This window comes from Amblyomma maculatum, chromosome 1 (genome assembly GCF_055883805.1).
Source record: "Amblyomma maculatum isolate TAMU_Amacu chromosome 1, ASM5588380v1, whole genome shotgun sequence".
NCBI classification, from domain to species: Eukaryota; Metazoa; Arthropoda; class Arachnida; order Ixodida; family Ixodidae; genus Amblyomma; species Amblyomma maculatum.
Window position 1 is genome coordinate 322,367,875 of NC_139344.1, and position 18,851 is coordinate 322,386,725.

Sequence of the window (18,851 nt, forward strand, 5' to 3'; positions counted from 1 at the left end):
AAACCAACCAACCATACGTTTCTTTTAAGGACACTTCTGTTAAAACTACCTTTTAAAAAAAACGAGATTCCCTGGCACTTTCAAGTTTGTCTTTAAGAAAGTCTACTGATTGCGATGTGGTAGAGTTTTTTGGTGTGTGGATCTGGAATGTTCTCTTGCACTTTTTGTGTTTATTTTGGTGCACATTGTTTTATTAATTCATGCATGATACTGGGACAGTGAACGCTCCTTTTTGCATACTGTTTTGGGTGGGTGATGGAGGCTTAGTTGTTCCACTTGCCTCTGCAGGTGGATCTGGCCTTGCGGCGCTTCCAGAGCCACTTTCTCTTGCCTGGGGAGGCTCAGAAGATAGAGCGGCTAGTCGAGGTGTTCAGCCAGCGATATGCACGCTGCAATCCGGACGTCGTGGCCAAACTGGCCAGTCCTGACACACTGTTCGTGCTTGCCTTCTCTGTGGTGCTGCTCAACACTGATCTGCATACGCCCTCTGTGAAAGCTGACAAGCGCATGAAACTTGAGGACTATATTCGCAACCTGCGTGGGGTGGACGAGGGTCGTGACCTTGACCGGGACATGCTCGCAGGCATCTACGAACGCATCAAGGCTCATCCATTTCGCCCCGGTTCGGACCATGTCAGCCAGGTGCTTAAAGTGCAACAGTCCATCGTTGGGAAACGACCCGTAAGTGATGCTCTCCCTCTTGTCCAGTTTTCCTTTTTTGATACAACACTATATCAAGGTAGTTAACCTTGGTATAGGTAAACTCTTTCAGGACCAGTTTGTTGTAACAAGCATCAGAGGTCTTGTAAAAAAGAAAATTTAACAAATGATTTAAATAACCATAGTGTAGCGTGTGCCTAAATATGGCTATATGAATGCTTTTTTGTGCACATACATAGTATTGGAGCTTAAGCTATGCTAATCAGGGTGCAACTTATTTTCCTCGAAGGGTCGGAATGACCTTGCCCCGTACGGTAGAACGCCGCTATAGATAATTCGGATATAGTAAATACACTGGTATAGCAAAGTGAAACTGAAGTCCCAGTTCATCTTCCATAGTTGTTTGTACATTTTCCCATTTGTAGTAAAGACTTTTTTGATAAAAATTTGTTATAGTAAAGTGTCTGCCTATGGCGACATACTTTCCATGAACTGACATCACCGCAGGTGTGTTACCTAGGATCGCTAGGCAAATGTTTCTTTATTGAAAAAAAATGTATAGTCGAACTCCGCTATAACGAACACAAATATAGCGAATTATCGGATAAAACGAACTAAAATCAAAGTCTGGTTGGTCTATGGTTTATTTTCTTTGGGAGTTCTTTCTGTATAACAAAGAAAAAATTTCAAAATTTGATGCTAGATCAGTAATAATGAAGCGGTTCTTTTGCATTAAAACAGCAAAAGAAAATGCGTAAAGAAGCCGGAAAAAAATCAAACGCAATTTTTCAGTCAATTGAATTGCCTGCCACAGAAGTGACATCTAGCGGCAGCTACAAAAACTAGCACAATAGCCCATGGCCTCTGAAATCACACCTCTGTGCGCGGTGATCTCGGAGGTCATGAATGACAGTGGTGAAACTGCTGCGCCAATTGCGCCAAACTGCACCAAATCAGAAATCCTGCTACATGCTGCTACAAAATTGATTTTTTGCCTACTTCCGCACCACGCCTGCGCCAAAAGGCGCTGATTAACTCGGTAGACAGCGAAACAGAACTGTCGCGAAACCAAACTGACCTCTGCTGGCAACACTGTGCAGGGTGGAAGAACATTTTTACAGGTCCTGTGCGGATAATCACGTGACACAAAATAAACGTTTGTCGAAGTTACTTATCCCGCCAGTGTTTTTTCCCTCTTTGGTCTACTGGGAGGGAATGAGAGGGAGCTGCAAGATATCTCGCAAGTCCATTGCGCGGGAAGGGTGAAAGGAGGAGCTGGCAGGCTGGCCGTCGAAGGGTCAAAGCACGTTCAAACGTTTGGAGGCTTCTAGCTGCCCTGGGCGTGTGCGTGAGTGTGTGTGTGTGCAAAGGATGTGCAAACAGGCTAGCCAACGCAGACGGCACCGTTTCAAACGAGCAACGGTTTGCACAGCTGGAGCAGTATGCACGCTTGCTCACCTTTTTTTTTCCTTTCTTGTACCAGTGAGGTATGGGCTGCGATGGCAGCTGAGTAGCAGGCTGCCGAGGGAGCGCTAAGGATTTCACTGCTTCTGTGTGCGCACTAGACTCTGTTGGCCGCTTTTGTGCCTTAAGTTCAACCCCTTATATGAAACACCTTGTATAATTTCACAGCTTAATTCCAAACGTCAACATTTACGCTCCCTTTAGAAGATTATCTGTCTTGACAGTTATTTCTTTTCCGTCACTACAAAACAGCATGTGTGTGGGTGCGCGTGTGCAAATAGCTCTTGCGTAGGTACATAATCAGAGTCGGGGTTGCCCTCGCCCCTGCTGCAACACGATCATGGCCTCAATATCGATATTTATATCAACGTTCAGGATGTCCTGTTTGCAAGTCACAAAAGCATGAGGCAGATATTCACCACTTGTGGGTTTGCCCGGCTTTGAAGCCGGCGAGATTTCGGCACCTGACGGCAGTGGGTCTTTCGCCGAACAACTCATCTTCGTACATTGCTTGGATGCAAGGGCCTTATCATCGCTCTCTCTTGAACTTTATTAGAACAGCCAACCTTTTTTCATTTAATACTCCTTTCAATTTTTTTACATATTTCGTTATGCCCTGAGGCAATAAACAACGTTATTAAAAAAAAAAGGGGGTCCTCAATATATTTGCAGCTCCATATACGGTCAGTAAGTACCCTTGGACGTTTTCATTGCAATGAGGAAAGCATACGCACAATCCTGCAGTGTGCTGCAACAAAGCAGACTCACAATTCGGAGTCCCTGCGTCGCTTTGATTAACCAGCCACCCAGCCAAACCACCGAAATCAAAAATTGTGAACGCACAGAACCAGCACTCACTCTACATCCCCGCGCATCGTGCCTTTTGACTGAGCAGCGCCAGCAGTGCGCCTCTCTCGAGGAAAAAAAATAAAATCTCCACCCAGGACCTGCAAAAGTATCATACTTCCCTCTTTCCATTCCGCCGGGGTGGCGCAGTGGTTACGGCGCTTGACTTCTGTTCCCAAGGACGTGGGATCGAATCCCGGCCTCGGCAGCAGCTTTTCGATGGAGGTGAAAAGCAAGACGCCGTGTGCTGTGCAATGTCAGTGCACGTTAAAGAACCCCAGGTGGTCGAAATTTCTGGAGTCCTCCACTAAGGCGTCTCTCATAGCCTGAGTCGCTTTGGGACGTTAAACTCCACAAACCAAACCAAACCTTCCCTCTTTCCCTCCAATCAGCACGGATCTTGATAGAAAAGGCGCCTCGACGTTACCCTGATGTACAGCATAAGAACAACCAGAAAAGAGGTCAGAATCAGGAAAAGGTACAGGAAGAGATCAGACTGGCCATGATTATGAGCACCAATGCTGAGCTGCTTTTCTCAAAAGGCGTCAAGTCTAAAAATTTTGCAGACGTTGAGAGTGGAGAAGCCCTTCCGAAGAATGGACAGGAAAGGCTCGCAGCGGCACTGTCCAAGCTGGAGTCATCAAGGCAAGAGAAGAAATAGGGCTTTAAAGTTGCAGGTTTTAGAAGTGGCAGTTCTGAATTTCTACAGAGTTTTTATACTAAGACAACTAGTTACCTTTTTTCAAGACTACAGTGTTTATAGTGTAGTTGCATGTCTTGTTATGCCTTCCCTCTGAATAAAACCTGCTTTGTTTTTAGCAAAACCTCCTGTTTGCTTAATTTGGAGCTTTTTAAGGAAAGAACAGCACTTTAGACAGTAATTGAGCTTGAAGCTTGTTTTTGCATGGATATGGTCGTTATAAACATCTGAGCAATTGGGTTCCAGAAATAAAACAAGCCCTCTTTAACTGTCTCAAGATTTGAACAAAACATTTTTATTTCTGCTACAAAAGCTCAAATATTAGCTACAAAATGCCATTTTTCCTGCTACAAAACTTGAACTTTCTGCAACAAACTGCGATTTCTGCTGCTACAAAAGCTGCTACCAGAAGCCAGTTGCCAGTTCCACCATTGTGAACGGCCTTGGCCGGACTCTAGCGTCGCCATCGCCGCTGCTAGAGTCCGGCCATGCAACGGCTGACAGGCATGTGAATGGCATGTCATCACTATTGCCTCGTCATGGCGTGAGCCCCTGCCGTGCCCCTGCCACTATGACCGACCAGTGTGCGCCGGCTACGCTCCCCGAGTCCGCTGGCTCCATCGCTCAAATTGTGCGCGGAGGCAACATCCCTTCTTAGTGTTTGCTTTTCCTCTCCAACATGGAATGAAAAGCGAGATTTCATGTTTATACCAAACTTTAATTAAATATTGTCCATATTAGTGCGCATTTTGTATCGTTTTATTAGTAAGCTTATTTACAGGAATTTGGGCACGCACTTTTATAGTGAATAATGGAAATAACGAACAAATTTTCGTGCCTCATACTACTTCGTTATAACGAGATTCGACTTCTATATATTAAACACAGAATGCTTTCTTTAATGGCTTTGCCACTATGCTCACCTGCACTGAGGAGAAGCCAACTTTACGTAAGCTTTGAAGCTGTGAGGGAAAGCATGCAACTCGTATGGGAAAAAAATATGGAAAGAATGCAGCACGGTTCGTTCAGAAAGTAAGAGAATAAAAGTGCACCAAGGAATAAGAGGGGTGAAACGGTCGAACATTCACAACACGAGGCGGCAGTGTCAGGAAGTGGAGGCGTGGCATGTGCGGCTTTGCGGGGCTTGAATGTCGCTGCTTTTTCACTGTATATATTTTTTTTGTGCTGTACTTTTGCGTTGCAAATAGTCTGTAGCGATTCTGTAAGCATAGAGCACGATGTTAGAAGCCCAAAATTGCATTAATTTATTGTCGTATTATTAGTATGCAGCAGTTTTGGTTTCATGTCGTAGTTGCCAGGTTTTTAACGCCAAAAACTCGTGACATCAAGGAGCAGGCGCGTCGTCTACTCTGTTTACAGTGTAACTCCGCCACATGCTCTCATGGCGCAGTCACACAGCGGAAAGAATTGGTCAACTATATCTAGTTCACTATAGTCAACTGCATCCGTAAACATGTTTGCGTCGTTTTGGCAATCTTTTCACGCCGCGCCAACACGAAATATTTGGAAACATGCCATTGTCGCCAACTTGCTGTCCGACGACAATTGTTGCTCGTAGCAGTGCCGATGTCGGTCTCTCGCTTAGCTACAATATTGCTCAAATTCCTATTCTATGCGAGAGGCTGGGAAAAATTTTAAAGCGGGAGAAGCTTTGACTATAAAGCAGCACGCGTAAATGCTCGCAAGTATGTAGTTTGAATCGCACTGATCGAGGCACCCCTTTCATGCTCCGGTTTGAGCGCTGCTTCATGTGTGCGAATCTGGTGATAGTTTAGAGAAAATTCACAAATTTTAGCAGATAAAAACAATGATCGAGTATAGTTTGGCAACAGTGAACTGAAATTGACAATTGCTTACATCGTAGGACGCACGTAAAATCACCGCGAAGCGCCAGTGTGACCCCGATGCGCTGAGCAATGCTGTAAGCGGCCTGGAACAGTCGTCGCCGCTACTTGTGGAGGGAAAATTAGGCTGATTGAGGATAGTCTCCATACACACGTTTTATCGAGCTTATTTTATTATGAGATAGGCTTCCTATAGTAAAGCGGTGACTAAACCTTTATTACAGCGTTGAATCGCCGGCTCGTTCTGAGTGCCGTCTGGCGAAACCAACTAGGCCTAGCGACGAGTAGGGCAGGCAGAGAGCAGTGCAGGCATGCTACTGTTGACCGAGTGCTACTCTGCCTCACTGCTGCACCGTCGGCCACTCCGGTCTCTGCTACGGCGACCGACAACAACGCCGTCCGCCGACCATTGTCACGCGGTTACAGCCTTCGAAAATTTTAGTGAAATAATATTTCATTAAGCATAATTTTGCCTACAGTGAGCTGTCGTGCTGTCTGTGCGTTAGAACTGTTGGAACGAGCTGACCAGCAGCATAGTTTCTTGCATCAGAAAACTGTGCAATGACGTCACAAATACTTGATTGTGGTTTTTTTCAGTGAACCTACATCACAGTCAATGCGATAGCAATAGGTCCGGCATGAAAGAGCGACCACTTCCACAAATTTTAAAAAGGAATTAAAATATTTTCTACACTTCCCTCAAGTCTGACCTTTGAATGTGATGGTCTTCAAACACAAAGGAAGGGCATGACAAGCTTTGCACAACCTTGTGATATGGTGTGTCTAAACATTTAAAAGGCAGAAACAGTGGAAGATGATGCAGTGTTCACGCAAGGCTTTGGTTTTCACATGAAATCAATTTCAGCTGTGTTTGTTGCCACGTTGCATTCATGCTTAAGAAGTCCTTCCACAAGATGCAAGCAAACTAATCTTATAACTGAGAAGAAAGGGGGAGGGGGGGGGGGGGGATATTACTAAGAGACTATAAAAGAAGAGTGAAAGTTTTTTTTTTTTTTTTTTTTTTTACTTAAATAACGCAACAAAACGCGTTATTTGAGTAGCAATTTAATTAGCAGACAGCATCTTGGGGGGGCCATGTCATAACCAACACCTGATATTGTAAAGGCCCTGATATAGTAAACATTTTTGCTGGTCTGGGGGACTTTACTACAAAGGGGTTATACTGTGTAATGTCTAACCAAAGGTGAAATAGATGCTGTGCCTTCCTTTCTCCTGAAACCAACTTAAACAAAAAATGTTCTTAAAATCATGGAGTGAAAAGGCATGTTAAAAGTGCTATCTCAGAAGCAGAAGGATCTGCCTATTTCAGGCAGTGTACAGCGTTGATAAACGGTGCAAAACCATGCTTAACAGACCTTCTGCTCATATAAACCCCACCTCATATTCATTTATGCGATATAGATAACATGAAAATTTTGATTTCTTTTGAACTTCTGAGAATAAAGAATTAAGGGTTGAAAAGGGCATGAATATAAAAGTAAGACTCCATCAGAAAAAAAATTTCAGAATATACGTAGTACAAGGTTCTTTCCTTGCATTTAAAAATGGCTTGTGTATCTGTATTTTCTTTTTACGCTGTTAACATCTTCAGAACCACGGGGAAAAGGAGACTGGGATGTCTGGAAAATGAGTTATTTATTGAATGAAATACTTGCAGGATCCTGATATAACACATGCTAAATGTAGTTAGACTCTCTCATGCATGTACAAAATGTGGCTTAAACAGTGTAGGCAACGTAAAGGAAGAATTTCTCTACAAACTTTCTCAAAGAACAGTCTAAAAAGACATAAGTATCAAAAGAAAAGCCACAAAGATGAGCGAAAGCTGTACAGGAATAGCCTCTGTAACAGCGCCTTTTCAATCCTTAATTTTTTTCATAATTTTTTATAATAATTGGTTCATAGGAAAGGCGCAGTATCTGTCACACTTGTTCTGTGGTCACCTAAATTGTGCTGTAAGGAAAGGGAAGAAGATGGGAGTAAAAGTGGAAAGAGAGAAAGGGATACCATAATGGAAGGCTCCAGTAATTTCGATGTGTGTGCTGACATAGCACAGCACATGGGACCCCTATTCTATTGGGTGGACACAGTGAAATTTGGACACCGACACCTAACCTGTTCAAGGTCATGCTTTCATATTTTTCTTGCAAATTGTTATTGGCTTATAAGAAAGAAAAGGCACGATACCTGTCAGGCTTGAGGGAAAGGAAGTTGTAAATTAGTTTATAAGAAAGAAAAAATGCAGTATCTATCGGGACTTAAAGGAAGGCAGGAGTGAAGGTGGAAAGAGGTCCTGTAGTGGAGGACTATGGGGTCCTTTAATGTGCCTAGACATCTCACAACACAAGGCTGCCTCTTCCTTTAAGTTAGTTTCTGGGGAAAAGAAGTGCAGTATAATTTGGGGTGGACACCTACACCTAATTAGGTCAAGGGCACTTTAGTGTCATGCAAAGACTATATCTACCTAGTGTAGTGAAGCTGTTTCTTTAATTGTAAATTGGTTTATGAAAAAGGAAAGGCGCAGTATCTGTCAAAGTCACTTGAATGTCAAACTGGGGCTTGGGCGACGATTGCTTTACCAACCCCAGTGAAGCTTTCGCTTCAAAAAATGTGCTACACTGCCTTCTTTCTTAATGAAACACGCAGCAGAATAGATGACAACACAGAAGAAGCGCACAGACACATAAACAAGGACGATGTGTGTGTCTGTATGCCTCTTCTATGTGTTTTCATCTATTCTGCCGAGTGTTTCATCATGTCCGACTAGCTAGCTCGACGTTCTACTGTAATATTGTTCCTCCTTTCTTAGTTGTGAAAATTTGACATGCTAATATGAAAGTTTCTTTCTTTATTTCTGTTTGGAAGCAGTGGTCATCCAGTTCCAGGGCGGTTGTTGCGATTTTGATGTACCTATTCTCCTTATAACACTAGCAGAGAGCAGTGGAGCCTAGTTACCAAAAAAACAGCATTATGTTATGTGGTGAGGTCGACTCTGAGGGTGTGTAGATTTCTATAACGACATTGCTAAATGACATTTTCACTTGGATCATCTGCTTATAGCACAGCGTACAGGTACTGTTTTTGAACTTTTTGTGGTTATTGTCTGTACATCTTGCGGAGGGTGCCGAATTGCAATCTGACTTGCCATCAAAGTGTTAAATCGGCTCAAGGAGCTCTTCTTTGAAGTCTACGAGAGGAAGCCCAAAAAACACAGTAAACTCAGTGATCACACACAACTGCTCAAGATCTAAATTAAATTGGAAGTATGCTTACTTCGGAAGTTCCAGGCTGGTCAAGCTTATGGACTAATCCTCACTCTTTTTCTAACACTGTAAAAAAAAAAAAATATATATATATATATATATATATATATATATACACACACCATAGTAGATGCAGCGGATTAGAGTTAATGACGCCGAATTCGTAGCACATCCTGACGAGATTTGGACGCATGTTTTTTTTTTTACATTTCAGACCTACCTGTTCTCAACAATTATTTCTACATCACTGTCTACTGGGGGAAAAAAAAAAAAGGAATGAACTGCATGGGAACCGAACCTATAGTTGTCATAATATCTGCTTAGATGAGTCTACGGGAAAACCATGGATCATATGTGGTTCATGGCATATGAAGTGGTCCTAACAGAATAAATGTGGTCCACTTCCACTAACATATACAACAGAGCTGTTGATAGCTCTTCGAAATGGAAATGGAAAGGGATGGAAAGGGAAAACCACTCCTCCCAAAAAGATGCTGGGCTTCCTCAAAACACCTGCATGCATACATGTCATTCATAGTGACAAGCTTTTCATGAAGTTTGTGCATCCAGTCATTGCACATAGAGCTGTTTCTTGTTCCAGGAATTAACGCCCGTAGCTTTGAGCATTTACCATGATACCACGTTTCCTTTAATTTTTCACACTTGGAGCTTTGGTCATTTGACATCACAGAAAATGCATGAACGGCAAACATTTCTTTGTGGATAATGCTGTCTGGCCTCGGGGTCGCTGTTCTGAATGGAACTTTTCCTTCCTTAAGGATGACTAAACATGAACGCAGAGCTCTAGTACTCGAGAGTTGTAGCTCAATAGACGAAATGCTGTTTTTCCACTTTTCACTTTTTTTAGATCAGTAATGCACTGGGGGGTTTATGAATACAGTGAAACCACATTAGTCAGGACCTCTAGGTGCGATAAGAAATGGTGAAGTATCCGAATGCCGAATCTTCGAATAGCTTCAACAGAGCTTTGCTAAAACCTTTTCTCGTCACAGCAGATTTAATTGAAGGAATCGCATTTTGCTTTTCACTGGAAACTGCACTGAAGTCATTTTTTCAGCTTCGTCGAGCCGTATTGTGAGCCCTAAAGTAGAGAATGTCAAGCAGTGCTCCTCCAAATTATTAAGCAGCCTCCTAGATAAGTGTGATGGTGCAATAGCAGTTGAGCCTTGTCATCAGTGGGTATACGCACACATCAGGAGGCTTCACCAAAACAACAATGATTAGCTCGTGATAAATGTACATTTTCATCCCAGTGAGCACACATTTCCCCCAGAGCAGTGAAATGCCTTTAAAGAACCCACAGGATGGTTACCAGTGTGTGACGCAAACATTCGAGTGTTAGCTATGATGCCAGGCAAGTCGTCACAATTTGGGGTCCTACTAAGGTTAGTCATTGTAGCAGCTGGTCTGTGCAGTGGGAATTTCTGGAAACTGAGGAGCAGTTAAAAAAGGTGCTTTCAACTAAAGAAGCAAAAATTTAGAAAGAAAGAAAAAACATGTGCACAAGTCATCATTCAAATTTGTACGTAGCTTGGCTTGGACCATTGCTGCACAGCCGATAGCTTTGCCGCAAGCTCGTGGCGAAGCTCTGAAAACAAAATACTATGCAGCAATAGGGTGCTTGGAGTACCGTTGGGACTTTGATACTGCTTCACTCTGGACTATGTCCAAGTTAACTATTTGGAGGGGTTGAATTATTGGCTCACATGCTGCCATGAGCCTGATATATCTGACTTCACCTGCCATACTTTCGTGCACCACGAGTTTTGTAGCAGGACAAAAGTTATTAACCGAAACCTTGGCGTTAATTAAGCAGCCTTAAAGTGCACTGAAGATATCGCCAGCCTACTAAAACTGAAATTTATGTGAATTAAATGAAACTTAGAATGATCAGAGTTTGAATTATTGCAAGTCTACTGTATGAATAGCTTCTCAAGTGTTCCACAGGTGGCAGCTAGTTTCCACTATTGACTTTGTGTAATGTGAAGGGTGGATGCACTGTTAGACTGAGCCCTAATTTTGTGTCTGGCTGTGAGTTATACTAAACCTTGTTTTAGTTCACAAAACATGTTTGGCACATGTAGTCTGAAACACTCTTTTGTTTGTTTGATGTGAGTATAGAGCAGCCAAGGAAGTATATATTTTGTTCCTTTTCATAGGTTTGCTTAAATGTTCATTGTAATGCCCTCAAAGAGATTGGTGTTGCTTAGTATAGTACTACATATTTTACATTTCTGTGAAGATAGAGGAAGTTTGTCATCATTGAACATGCTAAGGAAATTGAGGGGAAATGAATGTTGCAAAAGAACGGAGAGTTGGGCTAGTTGGATGCAATTCATTTTGGAAATAATCAGTGCACACAAACGAGGACAAAGATCAGTGGACACACGTGTATCCACTGATCTTAATTCTTGTCTGTGTGCGCTGATTATTTCCAAAATGAAATGAATGTAAGTGTGTATCATGTCTTGTTATATAACATGCTGATCTTTCTTATTTCACGGTGCATGAACACTGCTGCCATTATGCTTTCATGTGGTGGGAGGTTACTTCCTTTGGTAACTTTGAGGCTATGATATTTGGCTGCTACTGAGGGGCCGCATTATGGTGTAGGAGAGAAATGCAAGGTCCCAGGTGGTTTAAAATAAATCATTAAAGTGAAGGGCACATGGATACTTGCTCTGTCCTGTAATGCAATGAATAGTGAGAAAATCTTCTATATTAAATAAATTCTGATGGCTGGAAAGGCCTCACTATATCGCATACCGCGTGCAGCCTCAGTGGCGCGCACTTGTGCGGCCTTGTGATGGCCTTTTTCAGCCTTCATTCTGGTTCATTCGCAACTGAGGTGTGCTGTGTGGCTACATTTGCAGAACCTGGCTCTGGCCCACCGTCGTCTTGTGTGTTACTGCCGTCTGTACGAGGTCTATGATGTGCATAAAAAAGAGCGTCCCGGTGTGCACCAGCGTGAAGTGTTCCTTTTCAACGACCTTCTCCTGGTGAGTGCTTGGCATCATGCATGCTACAGCCTTTCTCTGCTCATAAAAGCAGTTTTGGACTGTCGTCAGCTCTCTGCTTTCCATCTCGTGAAGTGCGTTGCTAGTAGCATCACATACCAATAGGCATAGCCTCTGGGGCTGTTTGCAGCTTTAGTAGCACAACAGGATTCAGTGCCACCTTTTTGCAATAAATTTACACACCAGCATACTTGGGTTGACTTTTCTGTCTGACGCAACAGCTGTTAATGGCAATGGTAATGTGCCTGATGCCTGTTAATGTAGATGTGTACTCGTGCGCACATAACTACGTAAAGCTTGTCATTGTGTTTTGGTACTTGGGGAGAAGTTTCAAGAGTTGTGCACTTCATGCAGGTGACAAAAATATTCAGCAAGAAGAAAAACAGTGTCCAGTATGCCTTCCGACAGTCACTGCCCTTGTGTGGAATGAACGTGGCACTATTTGAGGCACCCTGTGAGTACAGCTCCAGCGTACTGAGTGCAGCGGGCTAACATGGGTTCTTTATACCGTGGCCTAGTTCTGGTAGTGAAGGATATTAATTAGCAATGTGGTTAGCTGTGGTTGGCCTCTTCTTTTGCAGACTACCCACACGGAATCAGCCTGACGCAGCGTGTGGATGACAGAGCTCTGATGACCCTGAACGCTCGGAACGAGCATGACCGGTGCAAGTTTGTTGACGACCTGAGGGAGTCCATCCTTGAGGCAAGCAGGCTTCAGATAGAGCAGTCTTGCAGGAAGGTTATGGAGAAACATGTGCCTTCTTGAGGTCAGGTTTGTAGGCTTGCGGGCCAGCGGCACCTGTGGCTGCGCACAATCGAGGTGAGACTCAGCACTGATTCCATGCCACCACTCGGTGAACAGGGTCCACTGGAACATGCACAATGGATGGAGAGTGCACACGTGGTCATATCAGTTAATATGGGGACTCAAATGAAAGATTGCCCTCCGGCAGTAGTGTTAGCTGAGCTGCTGCAGACTGTCTCTCACTGTGAAATTAGCTTAGTACACTTGCTGGAACCAGCTGTGGCAGTACGAGGATAAACTTGCTGAGGGAGGGAGGGTAAGTTACGAGCAGCGAACAAACAAACAAAAAATCGGGCTCCAGTATAAAATTGTGCGAGTCTGCCTTGGGAACAAAGAGCTGCTGGAATGTAACGAACCTTGTGACAAAAAGAGGTGTAGGAGGCCTGTTTAACCCGCACACCTCTCATGTTAGGGAACAAGATGGTAAGCAACATTGGTACAGTAAAATCCCTCGATTAAAATGACAGAAGGGGCAGGAACATGAACATAGACAGAACAGGACATACACTGTGCTCTGTGTGCCCTCTTGTGTTTACATTCTGTTTTAATCGAGTATGATCAACCGAATAGTCCGCACTTGCACCCTGCTCGCATGTTCGTGTTAACATAGTGGCATGGAAAGAGTGCTTGGAAGACCTGCACTCTCCAAGTAGGAAATTATTATTCCAAAGTTATCAGTGGTGATATATCATTGTCCTACTGTCTATCTCAAAGCTGTTGTATATAAGCTGTTGTATATAAACAGCAAAGATTTCACCTTTAGTGGTCAGAAAAATAATGAACTTTGCTTGCCGTAACATACCAAACCTTTTGCTTTAACCATTATTGTGCATGCACAAGCTGTACTCAGTAGCAATGTCGAGATAGATGTGAAAACAAATTTGTGTTACCAAAGCCGGTAGCACTGTGAGGCTCCTCTGGCTTTTGTCAACCATTAGGTGAAGGGGAGAGGGTTCATATATATGAATGAAATGAAAAAAAAAATCTATCCTTGCAGTTGCAAATGGCTCTTGCCGGGCTGAGGTAGAACTGAGCGATCACTGGTCTTACGTGAAAGCAGAAAATTCTGCATTAGCAAAACACACATTTGTGAAGTTTTCTTGCCACATTATCATTTTTTTTAACCTGCAAACCTGTTGATGCTGACATGGGCTTGCTAATTATCAAGCTGCTAATGAGTTAAACTAATATGTACCAGCATAGATGCCACCTTGTACAGCAGAGCAAAAACATGTTCAGTCACCTTGTGAAGGCATGAGCTTGATCAAACAGCCTGTTAGGTTTCCACAAAGCGCAAGTGCTTACATGGGAAGAAATACAGTCAGCGTCAATCTGGTATGGTGCAATAATAGTGGTGGTGAAAAGTGGCAGAATCAAGACGCCAGCTTTGCTCAAAGACGCCAGCTTTGCTCACTCATTTCTTGTTCGGCTGTCTTGCAAATGTGAACTCCAGCTTAGCATTTTATTAGAGTATCATTTTTTTGACAAAGCTGGAATGGGTAGCTGGGAGGAAAATGCTGTGAATGCCAGACTAGAAACCAGTTTCTTTGTGCGCAGATGGACGAGATGGAAAGCCTGCGCATTGAAGGTGAGCTGGAGAAACAGCAGGCACTCCGCAGCCCGTGGGAACAGCGGGACTCTGGGCTAGCAGACATGGAAGCCACAGGAGAGGGGGCGGGCGGTGGCGGCAGTACCCTGCTGGCGCAGAGCCCCTGCCTCAAGCGGTCGGCCCTCTCCAACTCACTGCTGGACCTGCATGACCAGCGTGAGTGGCACTGATCATGAAATCTCTGCCCAGCCTTTTAATGCTTGTTCCGTTTCAGAAACCACCCATATCATTGTGAGTGGTGGCTCTCACTGCTATCATACCTGCCAACTCTTGCGAATTTTCCGTAAAATGTACAAATTTTGACCAGTCTTACGATTTTATGAATCTTGTGGGAAATTTTACAGGAAATGTTTTATTTTCAGGAAAAAAAAAAAGTGTGGACATCTATTAACATCATGGCCTCCGAGATAACACCACACGCGCGGAAGGGTAATCTCGGAGGCCATGTTAACACTATTATGGTTTGGCGGCCACGAGAGGGCAACACATATTTGTAATATCATCATCAGCAGCTGCAAACGTTGTAGTGACTTCTTTCGTCTACTCAGGGAACACGAATCCATATCCAAAACTCGATACCGCCTCTGCCTGGCTAGTGGCTGTTCCTTTGTTCACGTGTTTAGACAACTTCGGTGTTGGCCTCTGTTTTTGCGTGATCTGCGGCCGCGTCCGACTCGGTGTGACTTTGAAGTTTTAGTAGTAGCGGTTCGCAGTGCAATGGCGGGCTCAAAGCCGCGACAGTACTTCCAAGTATTTTTGATGTCGTACGCGGCAGAATTTTCATGCTTCGTGCCGTCTAAGAAAGAAGTTTGGATTTTGCACCACGTGTGCCTGTGATGTTAACATTTCACATGGTGGCAAGTCTGACATAAAGATCCACATCGCTTCGAAAAAGCACCAAAGATACGTGCAAGCCGCGGACAGCCAGCCGAGCCTGACAAGTTTTGTTCGCAGCGACAGCGACCTCGGTGTGATTCGTGCAAAATGCCATTTCACGGCGTTTTTAATATTCTGCCCCAGCAGAGTGGAGAAACAAGAGAAGAAACAATTGATGCACTCGAAGTGGAGTTTGCCAACATACAAGCTTACCAGATTCTAGCAGACATACTGAATGAGCCAAGGTGCGACATGCAGTGGTCGCAATTGGGAAGCATTCGAGATGTCGACGGATCGCCCAGATCCCGCAGAATCTCAATGGTTGTGCTGGGCATACTCTCCATTCCCCACAGTAACGCTGAATGTGAGAGAATATTCAGCTCTGTCAACAAAACGCGGAGTTTCTCTCATCTGTTTCCGAGAAAACTCCTCCTCCTCCTCCCCCCCCCCCCCCCCCCCCCCCCCCCCCTCCCCCCCGGTCGCAGAGGTTTTACGAATTTTGAAATCTTCAGGTTGGCAGGTATGCTACTATACATATTATTACTATACTCTAGTTTACTGCCAGAACCTTGTTTCATCCTCAACCTGAGTGCACTCAGCATATGGCAGCCAGTGGCAGTATCTGAGGTTGTGACCTGGAATTGTTGCATCTTGTGATGATCTGGAGTAATTGTGGTGCCATTACAGTCGTGTCCACTTATAACGATACCGGTTTTAACAATATATCGGTTACAACAATGAAAACCTGCTGTACCGTCTACTTTTGTATGTTTTCTATGGTAAAATAACCCGCTTACTACAATGCCCCCTTGCCACATTATCGGTTATAACAATGAAGTCTCGCTCATGAGTTCTCGTGCCAAAAGGTAGTTGAATGCGAAATCCTTGAAAAGAAAAAAAAGGAAGAAATTCCAGCTACTGCACCCTCCCCGCCGCGCGCTCATACAATAGAACCTGTTTTCTGGCCTTCTCCGCATTGTAAGCCCGCGTGCCTTTCTCCCGCTGTCCTTCCACCCCTCGGAACACAAATAGACTGCGCCCAGAGCTCTGCGCTGCGCCACCTTACGAAACACAAATGGACTTCGCCAACGCACTGATCCGCTGATCTGCTCACTCACCCGCTCGTCCCTCATTTTGCGCAGTTCTGCAAACGGATTTGGCTGTCTGTGCAAGTTGATTGCGTCGAAGTCGTTCCTGGCCACGCGGTTTCTTCGTCTCATTTGAATCGCCGCCGAACGTAAGATGGCTGATCCATCCACTGATAATCGGATAACGTTGCCGGTGAAAAGAAAGCGCACGGCACGGCTGTCAATTTGGAGACAAGTGCAGTATCGCGAAGGAGTACGCACTATCGTAACCGACGTTGTCGACGATCATCCGCTCCTCTGAGAAGTTCGACAAAGAAAAGTCCTCGCTTGACAGTGGGCGCAAACGCGTTCGACAAGGCGCCTGACGACGACAGCGACGATGACGCGGTAGGGCAGGCTGCCTCAACGTTGTTCTCGCAAGAGGCCCTGCAGTTTATTCAGTCCCTCTGGGGCTTTGTTTTCGCGAGGGACCTTCCGCTGCACTACGTGGTGTACCTAGATGCCATGGAGAAGGATGTCGACACGCTTCGCGTGAGGCAAGCAAGGTTAACGGACATGGGGTTTTCTTGTGCAAGCCAGTGAGATGTACGTGTGCGAGATGCTTGCGGCGATTTCACCCCAGGGGCCTGCGTGCTCCAGTCTCCTCTACTTTTAAATAAAAGTTTCGTCTTTCTCTCTCTCTCTCTTCACCCCAGCGTTACTTAGGGATTTCTCAAGCTGAGGGCCGCGGCAACCTTCTCATATTTTTTACAAGACCCCTTTCAGGGCCACCAAAACGATGTCTCTGTGCAGCTCGCATGTCACTTGCCGTCCGTGACCCCTCTCTGCAGTTGTTATGCTTTTTTCGTGCAAACCATTTATAACAATTATCGGTTATAACAATGGAGATTTTGTGGCACTTGAATATTGTTATAAGTGGACTCTACTGTACTTTAACCAGTTGCCACAGACCATTCGAGTCTTTGATGTTGTGTCCTTGCGTGCTGTCATGTGCGCAGCAATCTCTAAATGGTGCTGTTCATGACCTTGCAGAAACAGCGGCACGACCTGTTCGTCGAGGCAGCGCGGGTTCTCTGGACAGTGGCATGGTGAGCTGGCAGCAGACAGAGCGGCTGGCAACAGGCCCCGCCTCCAGTCAGTCTCCTTCCAGTCCTCGGCGGCCAGCTCGGTGAGCCGGGAGTCGTCACCACACACGGTCCAGCAGCAGCAGCATGTGGATGGCATGGCAGCTACCGCGGGTGACGGGACCCGGCACGGTTTCCTGGGGAACCTCTTTGGCAAGCGTGGACGACACACAGGGGCGACCAGTGCCCCCATCACAACTACTGCCGCCGCAACAATACCATCGGAGACGCCAGCAGTGACGGAGCCACCAGGATAGGCTTTCCGCCTGTCCTCCCAACCTTCCCTTGCCCTCTCCACCCTTCCCTTCTTTTCCCAGTGTACATACGCGATAGGCCATTTTATTTGCAAATTGACTCTGTCTCCCCTTAATGTACAGTACAACAGATGCGCATTTTAATATATATCACCTACCCGTTCCCTGACCCATTTTTCCTCCCCGTTTTGTATGAAAGCGTCTTTCTGCTCCCTTACAACTCCTGCACTCCAAATAAAGGCCCCACTCCTCTTGCTCATTCAGCACAAGTGTCACGATGCAGTTGCAGCGCACTCCAAGCATCTAAACAGCTCTGGCCCAAGGCCACAGCAGCGTGCCTCGCCTACACAGATGTGGTTTTATTTCTTCTTGCATATTTATGCCATCCTTTTGCTGCACTTATCTGTCTGCTCAAGGAATGGCAATGCTGTAGTAACTGCATGTCTGCATGTATAAAGTAAACAAAAGTGAATACTATGCAAATGATGTAGTGGAGTGAATGCTGCTTAACAGTACCAGAATGTTGCGCATTGACTCACTGCAGCAGTCAGATAAATAAGTGAAAAACTGGTCACGAGTTTTCAGGAGCCTGTGCACAGCAGGACACCACTGCCGTTTGCAAATGGGGACATCAGATCTGATTCCAATCATGTCATTAAAACCTACTGGTAGTAGTAGTAGTAGAAGACTGGTATGCATACGGTACTCATGCAGAGGTCCCCAGTGAAGCTGGGCACCTTCTAGCTCATGACACTGTGTTGCTGCCCATGTACATTTGGTAGTCGGATAGATCTCAAAAAAATCCGTTATGGTTTGACACTGTACAGGCCTCATTGGAACATAAAGGAGCACTTCAAATGGATTAATGTGGGGCTGCTGAGAAATTGATAGTACACGTCCACTTATACCCCTTTCTGCATCATAAATTCACAATCCGTCTGGAATTATTGAAAGCACCAGTAAGGTACTAGGCAGTGCTCCAACTGCTTTGATGTGCTTGAAAACACTAGCTAATGCAGTCTGCAATGCTTGCAGCTAGCAGATTTGGCTATTTTGCATGACCAGGCCTTCTGACCTGAAAACTTGTCGTGAGGGGTGCAAGTATGTATATTTTGCCAGAAAGAATGCAAAAGAAAATGTGCTTGTAAATAAAGATGCTATCTGCTATTAAAACAGCCCTTGGGCCCAAACCATAATGCTTTCCTGCTCTGTCAGTGCAACTGAGTCTTGTGCATGGA

At 44.8% G+C, this 18,851-nt stretch overlaps 1 protein-coding gene across 4 annotated transcripts in view; it reads left to right on the plus strand.

The window, feature by feature from the left end:
- siz (Brefeldin-resistant Arf-GEF family protein schizo) overlaps nt 1–18,809 on the plus strand; it is a 58,730-nt gene extending 39,921 nt beyond the window's left edge. For all 4 annotated transcript variants that reach the window (XM_084580309.1, XM_084580373.1, XM_084580337.1 and 1 more), the window contains exons 6-12: nt 289–681; nt 11,714–11,839; nt 12,212–12,311; nt 12,439–12,560; nt 14,220–14,427; nt 17,268–17,323; nt 17,371–18,809. In XM_084580309.1, coding sequence (XP_084436435.1) covers nt 289–681; nt 11,714–11,839; nt 12,212–12,311; nt 12,439–12,560; nt 14,220–14,427; nt 17,268–17,323; nt 17,371–17,616 — 1,251 coding nt within the window. In that variant the 3' untranslated portion in view covers nt 17,617–18,809. The remainder of the gene's footprint in view (nt 1–288; nt 682–11,713; nt 11,840–12,211; nt 12,312–12,438; nt 12,561–14,219; nt 14,428–17,267; nt 17,324–17,370) is intronic.
- The last annotated feature ends 42 nt before the right edge of the window (nt 18,810–18,851 follow it).